This window comes from Eutrigla gurnardus, assembly GCF_963514095.1.
Source record: "Eutrigla gurnardus genome assembly, chromosome: 7".
In the NCBI taxonomy this organism is placed as follows: Eukaryota; Metazoa; Chordata; class Actinopteri; order Perciformes; family Triglidae; genus Eutrigla; species Eutrigla gurnardus.
In genome coordinates, this window is record NC_139921.1 from 16580813 (window position 1) to 16596434 (window position 15622).

General features: G+C 43.7%; 1 protein-coding gene across 1 annotated transcript in view; it reads left to right on the forward strand.

Moving 5' to 3' along the window:
- Positions 1 to 15622, forward strand: part of LOC311016543 (ryanodine receptor 3) — a 99042-nt gene that overhangs the window by 17643 nt on the left and 65777 nt on the right. The window contains exons 2-12 of the mRNA XM_084014291.1: positions 1227 to 1346; positions 5819 to 5923; positions 6486 to 6506; positions 10400 to 10414; positions 11010 to 11084; positions 11271 to 11349; positions 11812 to 11924; positions 12713 to 12812; positions 13627 to 13720; positions 14582 to 14656; positions 15240 to 15396. Of these exons, the coding sequence (XP_083870417.1) occupies positions 1227 to 1346; positions 5819 to 5923; positions 6486 to 6506; positions 10400 to 10414; positions 11010 to 11084; positions 11271 to 11349; positions 11812 to 11924; positions 12713 to 12812; positions 13627 to 13720; positions 14582 to 14656; positions 15240 to 15396 (954 nt within the window). The remainder of the gene's footprint in view (positions 1 to 1226; positions 1347 to 5818; positions 5924 to 6485; positions 6507 to 10399; positions 10415 to 11009; positions 11085 to 11270; positions 11350 to 11811; positions 11925 to 12712; positions 12813 to 13626; positions 13721 to 14581; positions 14657 to 15239; positions 15397 to 15622) is intronic.

A 15622-nucleotide genomic window follows, 5' to 3' on the forward strand; every position in this document is an offset into this window, starting at 1 on the left:
CATTACATTCCCTACAACCATTTATTTTATGATGTTTATGCCTAACATAAACAGAGTAATGAAAAGCTACAGATAATTTTGTTGTTACTATTTTTACCCTTACAAAGTCCTTTAGTATCCCCATGCCAAGGGCAGGTTGTTGGGTCTTAACTTTCTCTTACCTTTTTTCATCCAGTGGACTTAAATGAGTGTTTCTGCACCCATAACTTCAGATAAATGTGAAAATGACCAGAATAAACATGATGAATGCCATCTGTGCTTAAATCAGCACGCATTCACAAGAACTCTCATCTAGCCTGTTAATGCTGCATCACTAGGGAGTCATACTGTTGCTGAAATAAAGAAGGAATGGTTCGATATGAATAACATCTCACCACAGCAAGGCGATCGATGACTGCAAGGAGAGGGGGGCAAATGATTCATGTCGTTTTAAAGATTGATATTGTAGTAGGCATGGGGCGATATGAGAACTCATTCATGTCACGATTATCCTGGCCAAAATAATTGCGATTCACAATATTATCAAAATATGCCTAAAACTCACTTAAAATATTGTATACCAATATTGCGTCGCAGATAAGACAAATATTTTATAGTGAAAAACAATCAAATAATCTTCAATAAGATGTTCTATTTTTCAGCTTTTTCACGTTATTTTAGACGATGAATTTATTGTCAATTGATCAATTTCATATGATTACTAATGCAGCATCAAAGCCACACAATGTATTTGTGTCTTTTACATGCATAAATGAATTATTTTACTCCAACCATTATTTTTAAACGTGTAACGCTCCAATCAATTGACTCATTTACCATAAACTGAATAAACAGCTTAAAGGGTCGACTCAAAGGGATCAACCCTGGTTGGTCTTTGTTTGTTCATCACAGTTAAACGGGACATTCACCCAATTAGCTCAGCAGAGGCAGAGATAAAAGGATAACTTGTGAGAAGGAGGGGGAATATATGTATATGGTAATTATAATTAACCCTTTGTGGTGCAGTTTTTTATAGTTTATGTATTGTATGATATGCTACTTGAATATAACATGTGATAGTTTATTGATACTCGTATATTTGTAAGGCCTTGGTGGCACAAGAGTCTCCCCTCAATGAACTAGGGTGGGCAGGTGTGTGGCATTCTCTCGGGACGTGACACACACACACACACCTGCAGCGTCTACGTGCACAGACACATAGACTGAAGTGCGTTTTGTCTTGACAGGATGATGAAGTGGTGCTCCAGTGCGTGGCCTGCATCCAGAAGGAGAATCGCAAGTTCTGCCTGGCTGCTGAAGGACTGGGCAATCGGCTGTGTTACCTGGAGCCCACATCTGAGGCAAAGGTGGGTACGGTGACTACACTGTTGCTCCGTCTGACTCTCTGATCTGAGAAGCATTCAGTGAAACACAGAGATGCATGTGATTGTGTGTATTCCTGACCCTTACTTTAACCTAAACCTAACCTTATCCTTCACAGTTAAAATGAAATGATTAATTTGTGGAGATGTGCATTTGGTCTAAAAAGAAGTGAGTCCCCACAATGTGAGTGTTTTATCAGACATACTGTTTGTAAAACACACCTACACACAGAATATAATCAACACACGTCACATGAATCAGTTTGCAGAACAGTGAACTGCATGAAAGGATAGGTTCACGCAGGGCGAGAGCTCCATGGAAACCTGACATCCTTTTAGTTCCATCCTTGTTTAGGTCCCGCAAAGATTCAGTGAAGCCAAGCGGAGATGCACTGAAACGTGCAGCTCAGCATGGCGCCCGTGCTGGAACAGAAGCCCACACGCTGCAGTGTTTTTGATGAGCTTCTCTTCCAAGGGGTTCGGGGAACGACGCGGCGTCTCCGTGGGCCTGCCGTCAGATGATAATACCCAGAAATGACGCCCCTGGACGTGTTTGATTGAGTGTTTCATAAACAGTGCTGCTGTTTGTTGGCTCGAATTGCCTACAGCTTTATTGCAGCTGAGAAGCAGCTGTAGTTGCTGACGCCTAATTGCAAAGTTTTTTAAGTTGAGCTCAATTTAATTATTTGCCTTTCGGAATCGGCAGGTTGCCACCTTATTGCAATCTTTGCCGAACAAATTATGTTATGTGATAGGAGGCGGAAATATCTGAACGATGAGGCTGCTGGAGAGGATTGTAACAATCCCTAGACACTGCCATCTTCTGCCTCCCCCTGTTGCGCTGCTTCTTAATTAGCATGAATGAATGCAATTTTTTCCCGCAGCAAAGCCTGTTGACAGCAGGCCTAATAGGTTTTTTACACATTTCACGTTGACTGTTAATCATAATTTATGAGTATTGTCTGAGATTCCCTCAAGCCATGACCCCTGGCGTGTAGTGTGTAAACATATGAGAGAGGCTGCTTTTCAGGGGGAAAGGAGGCTGAAAGGAGAAGGAATGTAAGACCCATGTACTCCTGGCATTTAGTATCTTGTCTCCTTTTAACAACCCTCTCCTGCCCTCCAACAGCTCGCACAAAGACTGTGTGTGTGTATGTAGGGGGAATATTGTGCGCAGAGGGAGGTGAGGCTTTCACCCCATATTGGATGGTAATTACACCTGACAGGCGTGATGGATGTTCTCACTATCTGGCACTTTGTCTTCATTGCCTGCATTTTTTTTTCTTCTTCTTCTGAAAATGGCATCACCCCACCTTTTGGGATCAACGGCGGAGAAGATGGCCTGGACGACTAAATATGATGCCACCTTTCTTTGGTTAACTAGTCTAATAATGGGGCACAGAAGTAGGACCACAGGATGAGGTTGATTTAGAAGGCCCACAATATAAATGGCAACATCAATCAGCCTGTGAGACGCTGGTTGATTGTAATATACGACCCTCAGCTTTCACCCGTCAGCGACTCAATATTATGACCACTGCGAGTAGATGCCCACATACTATAATGGCAGCGATGCTGTGTCTTTCCTTACAATTTATATTTTCAAATCTGTTGTTTTGGCTCCTGTCGTTTTAGAAGCTCCTCCAATTAAGCCGGGAAAAGTGAGAGTACGAGGTCACTTCCTGAGGGCAATCAGCTCTGACCCTTTTTGACCCTCTCTGTGGAGACAAATAAAGATGCCATATATCCCTACACTCTTTCCCTCATTACACTATTGCTCAGAAACCAAACGTCAGGGCATGGCTCTGCCTTGTAAGAGGACATCCTGACAGGGCTGGATACTCATCAATCCCACCAGTTCTTCTGGAGCTTGTTCTCTCCAGGCAGCCCCCTCCCCACCACCACCCTGGAGAGAGCAAAGGTCAAATGTTAGTCACCCAGAGACACGAGGGCGGGGTTGAATTGCTTGAGACTGCTGGAGGGAAAGCTAGTCAGCGTAGACGCATCCTTAACCCAGAGAACATGCTGAAAATGGGCTGTATTGCATAATGACTGTACAGGAAGGATGTGCAGGTGATGTTTATTAAAGTGTTAATAGATTGGCATTTTGGGAAATACACTTATTTGGTTTCTTGATGAGATTGATACCCCTCTCTTTCTGTTCAATGTGAACCTGAATATTAAGGAGACAGTGAGCTTAACATAAAGAGTAGATACAGCTAGCCTTTCCAGTCCTTAGCATAACAATATCTGCATAAAAGCATCTCTAAACTCAGTAATTAACAAGTAGCCCATTTTTGTAATCCACGCAAAAGTAGATAATACCATATAGGTATGGTAGCCACACAAACAGTGGTGACTCCAGACATAACCAACGAAATATAACGTACAAAATATGATGTGTTAGTGAGCTTTAGAGATGCTTGTAGTGTTAGGGTAGATAAGCTCACCGTCTCCTAAATAGTCCTCGTTTATATAGTGCTTTTATCCAAAGCGCTTTACAGTAATGACTGACATTCACCCATTCACACACACATTCACACACTGACGGCGGAGTCAACCACGCAGGGCGACAGCCAGCTCGTCAGGAGCAATTAGGGTGAGGTTTCTTGCTCAGGGACACCAGGCACTCAGCTAGGAGGAGCCGGGGATCGAACCGGCAATCTTGCAGTTGCCAGCCAACCCGCTCTACCTCCTGAGCTAAACCCCCCCTCATGTAGCTTTATATTTAATGGTGCAAAACAGCGTTTTTCTTCTTTCTTTTTTTTACCATTACCAGTGACAGCAGAAGAGAACAATACACCGACATATTATTTTTAGTCAACATTTAGTCTCCACTAACTAACAGGGAAATACTGGGCATTCTATCCACTAAATGCTCCTTGTAAACTGTGACGTTCTTCCAATTAGTGTACAGTAGTAGCGTACATGCCGCTTTAACAGATTGATATGAGAGTGGTATCGAGTGTCTTTTCGTCAAACTCTCAGCAAAAAGCTGTATTACCCAAAATGTCCTGTTAGTGGATTCATGGTGTTGCGTGTCCCTCTCCATGTCTGGACAACAATAGTATGAACGAGACAGCATGAAAATCAAGTCCAAATGAATCAAGTTTAAATGAGGTAATTGGGGATTGCGTGTGCGTAGTCTGTGTTCGGTCAATCTGGAAGCACTATTGTTGGATTCCAACACTGGCATGTGTCGCCATGAATCAAGTCTTCTCTGTTTGTTTTCACTGAAGCGTTTCCAGTCCCACCTGGAGCATCTTTCTCACTCGACTTTAATGGTCAAAATGCTACGGCTGTGTGAACGGTAGTGGTCATTTAAGTCCTGTCTTGACTGTAAATCTATTGTTAGTGCTTCACCCTGAAACTGGGTTGTGTGAAGTTTGCAAATGAGGTTAGATTTACCTGAACCAGTTTGGGAGAAGTTGAGCCTCTCGGTAGGGAGGCCAGGACGGGTGTTTAGGGTGATATAATTTATCTTGCAGCCGCTCTCCACAATGCCTTCATGCCTGCCTCCCTCATTCTGTCAGTGCATCGCCCCCTATCCTCCTGTCCCAGTTTGGCATCTCCTTCGTTTGTTTAATAGCGCTCTGTCCGAGATCTGGCTTATTTGAGTACCGACTGACCTGAGAGCACTTAATCTGCTTTTAAAGTACCTTTTAATGAATAACACCCACTTGATTAAGACTAACCTGGTTCAAGTGCGGTTAAAAAAAAAAGCAGCAGTCAGCACAGATTTTTATGAGTGGGCATCTAATGAAAATATCCCTGTGGATTCGGGCAGCACTTTTCATTTTTTCTGGCTTTATGTGGATATTTTTCTTATGCAGCACAGATGTCTTACATATGAAATCAAAATCAGTATTAGGAGGCAGGACCGCTGGCGATGGTATTTCCTTAAGTCAATATATGTTGGTGTTTTCTTAACTTTTTGGGCTCACACTGTAAATGAGGACATGCTGTACTGTACACACTGTCGCCTACTGTAAATTGTCCTTCCTTTTCCCCTGTAGTCTTTGCATAGCATGGCTATAGACCAGGTCTAGTCAGTCGCCAGATATTTCTCTGAGGAGGGAGAATAAAACATGACTCCAAACAAATTCTGATGTTTTCACTGCAAAAAATGTAGCTATAGTGAAGCATTTTAATGACTTCATCACCCAGAAATTAATAAATTCCACACTTCTTGAATGTAAATGTCTTTTTGTTTATGTTTTTTGCCACATGTGACACATCAGGAACAGGTGTCTTCTGAGGAACTTCTTCTTCTTCTTCTGAGGTCCTCTCTAGCTCGTTTTGATTGAATCTGAGAGACTATTTTTTTATAGGCTGTAAAAATCAGCTTCATGATGCTTGAAGCTACTACAATGAGAACACAAGTATGAACACTGTGCGGAAAAGTTGATCAAACGGTGTTAATTTCTAACCTGAGACCCACTTGTGTGTTGTTGCAGTATGTTCCTCCAGACCTGTGCATCTGCACCTTTGTGCTGGAACAGTCTCTGTCAGTACGGGCCCTCCAGGAGATGCTGGCTAAGAGTGGGCAGAACAGTGAAGGGGTGAGTGATGCCCAACACACACACACATGCTAACACACACACTAGCATGCTTCCACTCCTCATAAGTCATCCATGAGTCATGTTCGTCCCACCCTGTTCAGACAAAACAGTTTATTGCAATGAATGTAGTCCGTCCACTTGAATACTCTTAACTTGTTTAGGCCCCTACTGTGTAGATGAATTCATATTCATAAGGGTCTGAGATGAAGGGGATGCCGTGGCAGTTCTGCAGCTTTTCCTCAAGTGCCGTTTGCACTTTTAGCCCGTTTGATTAACACCAAGGCTTGAAGAAATACAGCATCATTTAGTACATAGCCTCTATATTTCCCTTTGTAAACTAAGCCTTTTACAAGTTAATATTGCAGCTGACAATAGATTGGACTTTTTTTTTAAATGAATACTACGCGGCTAAATTTGTAATCAACCCTCATCACTGTAATCTCTGCACCTGTTGTTGTTGTTGTTGTTGTTTGCTTCTCTTTCCCATTGCTGTGACAGATGTGTAATTCTCCCGTCTATATCTTCTATTTTCTGTGTATAATCCCCATCTTCCACATGATAGACACGTGGCCCGGACCGATGGGTATGTTCCCCACTCATACCATTCCCCTCTCCTCCCCCCCCCCATGCATGACACAGTAGATTAGTCGCACTACACAGCCGTCTACTCTAACGAGTCACCACCGAACATTTGTCTTTACGCATCAGAAATCATTAGAAATCATGCTTTATGCTAACGCGGGAGCTCACTCTTTGAAATAAGTGATGGCCGTATGGATTCCTGGTGTAACGCCGGGTGAGAGGATTGTGCCGGAGCTCCTGCCGAGCTGACAGAGACAAATAGAGGTTTGTATAGATTTCCCAATTTGTTCCCCGCAAACATCTGCTCTCAGACGACGCACTCTCCACCGCTGGGGAACTAGAGCGGCAACCGTGCTGGATTAGCGTCAGATTAACATTAGTCATGCCCTCAGGGGCATTCAGAGGGTTGTTCATTTTTCAAAATCATTTGTTTTAGTCAAACCCCACCGCATAGGATGAGCTTAAACTTGCCACCGTCCCCTGTTTTACTCACTCACTCTTGGACGTGTGTTGTGAGAGATGCTATAATAAAATGATGCAAACAGCTGAGATCAAGATTTCTGCAACAAGACATGAGAGATTAAGTCAACAATCTCCCTGCTGACACTGAGTCAGCTTTAGCCACTTCAGACTTTAATGCCACATGGCTAATGATGGTGAGAATGTCCATAAGGCTCATATTCATTGACTCCACTTCTGAAATAAATGGATTTTTCCGGACTAGAGCTTTGTGGCCACAGTGGACCGTCTGCATAGCAGAATGACAGAAGTCAAGACCATTGGTTCCGCCGCCGCTGTGGGGAGTTTAAGAGCTAGCTGGCAGGGAATTAGTATTATCAGCCACAGCAGAGAAAAGAGAGTGCTCAAAATATTAAACACTACATTAAAGCTCAAATGGACATCTTTAACTGTGAGTCCAACCTCATTCCTCACGCATCAGCCACCCTTTCAAGCCCCTTAAAGTGGCAGTCTGTAACATTTGAGATACGTTGCTTCTAGCGGCCTCTTTGGTGGTAAATGGAACTGCAGACTGTCTCTCATCTGTGTGATGCCTTCAAATGCTCCACACTGAAAGGAGGTCTGTCATTTTCCCTCGTTCGCAATCACTTTGCTTCTTGATGACTTTCCTTCTTCACTTCCATTAGTTTTTTGTACTTTTTCTTCGGACTAGAAGTTGAATGCTCTTCTTTCCCTGGCTGTTGATCCTCTATTGTGAGTCAGCAGTAATGAAATGTATCTGGCTGCACCGGTCAAACACTTTAGACTAGAGGGAGCCTGACTCAGCAGTTGGAAGTTACCGATTTCTGATTACAATGAAACGCAGCATACGCTTCCGTGAGGAGCTCCACCTGCAGACCAACCGCTGCTGACTGACGTAAAAACCCTCACTCATTTTGGATTTTGCGCGGGAATGTCGCCACAGACACGGAGATGCTATTTCTGGGCAAAGCAGCAAATACAAGCACTTTCATTAGTGGGTCACATGATCAATCACCATTGTTTTAACTTACTCTTTGATAGATAGTAACTTAAAAGACAATTAAATAGATGAAAATGTAACAAACTGCAACTTTAACATAACACTTAAAGTTGAACTTTAACTGAAATTACACTGCATTTCCTGTCTGCTACAGCATACACATCTGCTCTGTAAAGCACTGTTCAAAAATCAGAAATCATAAGGACGAAATCTGTATTTTTCATTTTTTGGTGTAATGATGCACCCTTTATTTTTAACAGCAATTTGTCGATTTATTGTTACCGTCATCCGTCTTTGTAGATGATGAACTTGTTTAGTCTGATGACAGACTAGCTGTATGCCATTGGCTGTAAATTCCACATGGACTTCTCCTCCCCTTCTTCCATCCATGATATCTATTTTGCATTCAACACCTTCGCTGCATCCTGGACTTAATACCACCCAAGACAATTGTGATTGTTTTAAGAAATACAAACAAGCCAGAGCGTTTTTCCCCCTATAACAGAATGATAATGGATGCAGCCAGATCTCTCTTCAGCGATGACACAGCGCTTCTTATCTAATTCACAAACATAAACACACATCTTTTTCTGCACCGTAGCTCGTTTCACAAGGACACCAAATACATTTTCGCAAAGAAGTGCACTTCTACGTCAAGTTTGTAGGCCTGCAAGCTAATTAGATGCTCAGCTGCAGCACATTAAAGAGCATTTAAACTTCAAATGTCAGTTGGGGTCCATTTAGATATTGGTGTGGTCAAGTTTTTGACAACACTCTTTCTCTCGTTCCCTCCCCGGAGCTCAGCCTGCCAGCTGCTGTTTATCCAATGTAGACATGACGCTGTAGCAGCTGAGAGGAAAACAAGCATTTTTTATCCCCAAAGTACAATTTAGACTATAAAAAATATTCTCTACTGCAAACAGGGATGACTAAATGTGATTTCAGTTGGACTTTATTATTGTTGCATTTCATATCTTATCTCGTAAGACTACTCGGATGATTTACTCCTCTAAAAAATAATTTCCTTAACCTTTCACTCCTTTTGGCCCTTCGTTGCAAAGACCCCAGAGACTTTACAGGGCTTGGATTCGACATTTTCATTGTGTTACTTCACTGTGTTGTCCCCGCTCACATTTATCTGTTTTCAATATTGTCTTCCTATTCATCACTCTTTGCCTGTGCTGACATGTCACCGGAGGAAGCACCATTAAAGGGGAAATGGAGGTTGAATATGTCTCGGCTGAGGCTCCGAAATCAATATGTCTTTGAACAGATGGGCTTATCAATAGACACTGACTTGAGCGAATCGGTGGTTCAAGCTGTTTTAGCCAGAAGGCGCTGAGATGCTGAAGAGGACCTGCAAAGACAAACACACTTACAACTGATGTAAATGCCAACTCCCTTTTAGCTCAGTGTCCACCAGTGACCGCCATGTTTGATATGGGAGACGCTGGTCAAAAGGGCAAACGCTGAGATCAGTCAGTCAAGGAGACAGAGCTGCTCAGACCACATCTGGCATGCTGGTGCTTCTCCTCTGCCATCACTGCCACCTCTTTTTCTTCTCGAATTCCTCTTTGAATAGCGTTTTCCTTCTTGACTCAATGCGCTACACAATACACCCTGAGCAAATGAAAAGAGTAAAGCTACTCTTTTCTGTTGCTCAATATGTATTGAATTGTTCTCCACATGCAGAAAATTATTTTTTTCTGACTGATATGAGCCAAAATTTCCCCTCAGTGTACTCTCTATCTGTATAATGCAGTCCCCCGCCGCGGGATAAGGAAGTGAGCGGAAGGCTTGGGTTTATTGGTTGTGGTGATTGCTGCTGGATGTGCCTCGCCGCATTAAGCTCAGTACCTCAGCCAGCATAAAGCAGTAGCCAGGAGCAGAGAAGAAGCCAGTGCTGCAGTCTGCACGACACAACTGCATCAAATGACAGGCCAGTAGCCAATCGGGGGGCATATAGGGGGGAAGAAAAGACAGAGAATGAAACAGGAGGAGAGAGAGGCTATGCATGGTAGGATGCTTTCATGTACTGCCATGATGCATGTTTCTCTCAGACTCTTATTTTTAAAAAGATTGAATTAGCTTTGGAAGATTTTATGTACTGACTACATATCATAAGTGCCCTGCAGTTGTTGTAGTGTCAGTTTAATGTGACATAAATGTGGATGTTTGGGTTCAAATTATTTCTGGATCTTATACCAATGGCATTACCTTTTAAAATGCCACAGCATGGGATTCCATGTACCCCTTAATCCCTCTCAAATGTACTTTTTGACAATCATGTGTGCACTCGGGACTGTGATAATTGATACCAAAGACTTAAATAAGGCAGGGACAGGCAGAAAGGCTCAGGAGAACAATAGTTCTCACTGAATAATGACACTGTTTCTTACCTTAATGCTTCCTAGAGGCTCATAAGGAAGGTGAGTTACATGGGAGTTGCTTGCCAAAGCAAAACAACAGAAACAAGTCTTTCTCCCCCTTTGCATCTCTACCAGTAGAGATACAAATCTGTTCCCATCCTGCATCTTACCCCAACCCCATAAGCGGTGGAGTCATTTCCTACCAATGTTGACATTGCATCGGAGACTGACAGTAGTTGTGCATCCTTCCCACATTCCTGTAGTCGGAGTGCTGGAAAGATGACCCCCGTATCCTGTTTGCTCATGGATACAGGACCCAGAGACACCATCTCCTGTGGCAAGTCAGATTGCATGTCTTCAATGGCGAGATGGGGTGGCAAAACCCTCCCCAGGAGATTATGTGCCGCCCCTCCCCCCCTCCTCAGTTTGAGGTCATCATTGCTGGGGAGAAGGTCCTCGCTGAGGTCACCATTCAGTGGCAGAGGTCGGGTGTAGATTGAAACAGTTGGAGGGAGACCACTGGGGCTGATCTATCAGGAACTTGAACTGACATGTAAATACATATTGTGTGTGTGTGTGTGTGTGTGTGTGTGTGTGTGTGTGTGTGTGTGTGTGTGTGTGTGTGTGTGTGTGTGTGTGTGAATGATCTCTGTAGGCAGCGCAGAGCGGCGGACACAAGACTCTTCTCTATGGACACGCCATCCTCCTTCGGCACTCCTTCAGTTCTATGGTAAGAGATCACATGTCACCATCGTGGGGGGGGGGGGGGGGGGTGTAATAATAATAGCATGATTTTAATGCGATTATGAGAAATTTTAGTACATGTCACATGAACAGCGGCATGTGAGCAAGGTGCTCTGCAGACTAGTGAGTGACAGCTCTGTCCCGTGTGCTCTGATGCGTCCGCTGACCACAGTACCTGGCCTGTTTGAAGACATCAAGGTCACAGACAGATAAGCTGTCGTTTGATGTCGGCCTGCAGGAGGACTCAACAGGTAAAAGGAAAGCTCTGTACAGTTTTGCTTTTATCCACCTCTTTCATGCTCCCCGGCTCTGTCCCTGTTTGTCTGTTCCGTCTTTGTTCCTGTGTCCCTCCGTCTGGGCCTTTCACTCCATCTCTCTCTCTGCCATCTGCAAGCCTTCCTCTCTCTTTTAATATTTTCCGTGGAGCGCTGTAAACATTCCATGTTGTCGTTTTGTCAGTTCTGATTACACCTCTGTCTGCACATTTTGCATTATTATTGTTTGCAGCAGATGAGCAGTCACATAATTCTGATTGTTGCCACGGTGCAGTCACATGAGTCCAAGTTCTCATTTCTGCCGGTTCTCGCCTCATCGCATTATTTGTAATTACAGATGACATGCTTTGGGTTAGTGCTCTCAAAACGGTTAACTATATGGGGTTGTTAAAATAAGAGATTGAAAATACACAAATGTGTGTGTGTGTATCATTGTAGGTGAGGCGTGTTGGTGGACAATCCACCCTGCCTCCAAACAGCGATCGGAAGGAGAGAAAGTGCGGATTGGTGATGACCTCATCCTCGTCAGCGTGTCCTCTGAGCGATACCTTGTAAGTCTACTGTTCTCCACTTGATCCGTGAAGTTGTAGCTACTGTGTGTCTTACTGTCATAGAGGAGCATCAACTCTTCTTCCCTTGATGTGAGAAAATGTCAGATCATCACGATCGCGTTACCACATACTGCACTCTCGCCATGATCTCTCTCCCGCAGCGCGCGACAACATTAAAAGTATAACATTTCTCGTTCTGGATGACTGCAATGCTGTTAACAATTGTGTGAGTGAAATTTGATCTGCACTGGAAAGGTCTGGTTTGGCGTATTATGATGTCTTCAGACTGCAGCTTCTCTTGTTTTCATCCTCGACAAATCCCCACATCCCACCGTCATCAATAATGGTTATGTTCCTTTTGCACTAGTGAGCTGACCTTTTCAGCAATAACTCCTTCTTTTACAATTACCCCCTCCTGCCCTATATGCTAAGCATCATAGCACTATGCAAAACATGTTCCCTGTGATCCATGAAGTTTCAACAGCAGTTTAGTTTTAAGTTTTCAAGCCTGAGTTTAAAACTTTAACTGAACTCTGCCTCAAAGTCAACATCACATTGGATCAGCGTTGATTCTGCTTTCAAAGCCACCTTTGTTTGCTTTCAGGTTGTCCTCTAGAGATTCATTTTCAAACCAAAAGCTTTCATATAATCGTATTCCATTCAATGTAATAAATCATTTTATGGAAGAGATAAGCAGACAGTAGCCTTTGTTTTTGACAGTTCAACCCATGTCCCTGCTGTTGATGTATGCAAATCAGATGTCTGAAATGTTTTCCTCTTTCTTGCAGCACTTATCCATCTCCAGTGGGAACATCCAGGTGGATGCTTCCTTCATGCAAACCCTGTGGAACGTCCATCCCATCTGCTCTGGTAGCAACATTGAAGAAGGTAGGGACTACACACAAAACCCCAGCCTCCCTGTTTTCTTCTTTACTTAGAGTAAAAGTTGAAGGCTCTCAGAGGAATGTCAGTCAGTAAATAAATCTCAAGATGGGATAGTGAAAGTGACAGGACAGGCCTCCAGACATTCGAGACGTATCCTCTGCTTCAAAATTAAATTAGCATAACTGTTTCATTTTTTTCTTCTTTTTTTTTCTTCTTTTTTTTACATTTACAAACTAGAGGAATATGTTTTCCCAGCATTAGTCTTTGCCATGTCAGAACAGCCAATAATTACCATAATTGGATCAGATCTTTATTGAGAACTTTGGAAAAACACCTAAATGCAAAAATGCGCCCTAAATACGTGACCCACTTAAGATTGTCCGTTTTTCCAGATTGCAACGATGAGATGACAAGCATTCACAAGGAGGCAAAAGCAGTAACAAAAAGGAAATAATGTGTAAAGCAGGCCTGTTCATCTGGGGACCCGCAGGCCAACTCACCCTCCATCTAGCTAATCAAGACTAGTGCATTTGGCTGTTGAATCCAAACGTTTACATGGTGTACAATTGTACAAATTGTTTTAAATTACAATATTTTTTGGTTCCATATAACTTTACTCTCGTATTGTTTGGAATCGATTAAACATGAATTGGCAAAATAACAAAAAGGTGTTAATTCATCCAGAAAGTGGGAGTCGAGTGTGTCAGGAAAAATATCCTACCCCCGGTCTCTTTGCATTCTGAAAATGTGCCCCCATGAACAATATAGTTGAACAGCCCTGGTTTTTCTAAATCTTCTGTCCTTCCTCCTCCAATAGGCTACCTACTGGGCGGTCATGTGATGCGGCTGTTCCATGGACATGATGAGGTAGTGGCCATCCCAGGATCAGACCAGAGTGAAGAGCAGCAGAGGTGCGAAACACAGCAAGCGTTTGAACAAACCGGATTACACTGCAGCACTAGGGGCCACCCATTAGTGACGGCGAAGCAGTTACACTGGAGAAGCTAACTGACCCGCGAGTTACCCATGGTTCTTTAGCTGCCACCTCGCTTCATAAAAATGCCTCTGACCAGCATGACACTCACCTCTCCGGGGAGTGTGTTATTTTTATCCACAGTAGAGCTGCTTGGTGCCAACACAGATAAGGTAGGCCCTTAGAAAAAATAGCAACACGGGGCTTGAAGTGGGTCAAAACAGCGGGCAAAGCCCATTCACACTCAGCCAGGTGCCAAGAGATGTGTGTTCCTCCTGGGCACAAACACGCATACACACACTGTGTCTATTTTTAGAACGGCGCATGGCAAATACGGGGGCGGGATTAGATATGATTTCCCCACTTTGGCTTTTCTCCTACTGTTGTCCTTGAAATGCAACAGTAGAAGCACACCGTTCAGAGGTCTTCTATTTTTCTGGGGCAGATCAAACACACTCCAAGCTGTCAGCTGGGGGGTGATGAGCGATTTCTTTTATCTTTGGACCCAGTCACCCATATCGCTGATAGACAGTGTAGCTGTGGGTTATCAGGGCGCACGTCTCTGTTTGAAGGATGTGACGCTGTAGACGGCGGAGTAAACACAGCCAGTGTGTATGTGTTTTACGTGTGCACACAAACACATACACATCCTCCCAGTGAATATCAGTGTGACAAATGAGTGTAAAGATGTGGCGCTCTTCTAAACTCAGGATGAATGACCTTGACAGTATCAGTGGTGGCTAGACATTTAAAGCTTCCAAAGACAGACAGCCCACTCATGCTTCTCTGGCATCCCCAGGATAGTCAACTACGAGACGGGCAAAGCCGGCGCCAAGGCCAGGTCCTTGTGGAGGCTGGAGCCACTCCGAATCAGGTGGGTTGTGTTTCGCAAGATGTGTTATCTGTTTCTTTCCTTCCTGTGTCTCGCTCACCTATTTTATTATTTTTTTTATTTTCCAACCATCCTCCTATTTCTCCATCCCACCAGTTTGCCTTTTTCTTTTTTTTTCTGTCTGCGCCCATTTGTCCGTTCCTCCCTCCCCTTATCCACGATTTAATGCTGCACTGTGGCCTCTCCAGCTCTTTATTCCTCTATCTCCCTCGCTCTGTCTCTTTCCTTCTCTTGCTCTCCCTTGTTGCCTTTTTACAGCCTTACGGCCTTGTTCTTTATGCATTTCAAATCCAGCATCAAATATGATACTTGTCACACGTACCATGTTTTTGACCCTGATTAGTTTTGAATTCCCTGAACGGAGACAAAGTGCATAATTAGAGAAATGTATGCAGCTATTTGCTAATTAGCCTACCGCATGGCACACTAGATAATTAACAGCTGACAGCAATGTTTTGATCAACTAATTAGCGAATATTAGGCTTCCAGGGCTTACTAAATGCACCTTTTTTTCTCTACTTGTATCTGTGTGCTTCGTGTTAATGTGTGGGTGTGACAATGACAGCTGGAGTGGGAGCCACATCCGCTGGGGACAGCCCTACCGACTGCGGCACCTGACCACCGGTCACTACTTGGCCCTGACTGAGGATAGGGGGCTGGTGCTGCAGGACCGGGAGAGGTCTGACACCATAGCCACCGCCTTCTGCTTCAGAGCTTCTAAGGTTAGGACACACGTACAACGATGCAACATGCCTTCATTCTGTTCCTCAAGGTGACCTGCGTCACATGGGAACAACCACTTCCCTGTTAAACATCACCGGAAAGGAATTACAAAGGGATCACCTTTAAACCGTTACAAACGAATCGACCACTCCCCTTGGACTGGAAAATCACCATTTTTTTTCAAAGGACAATGGAAATTACAAGAATGATTGGACCAGTGAAAGC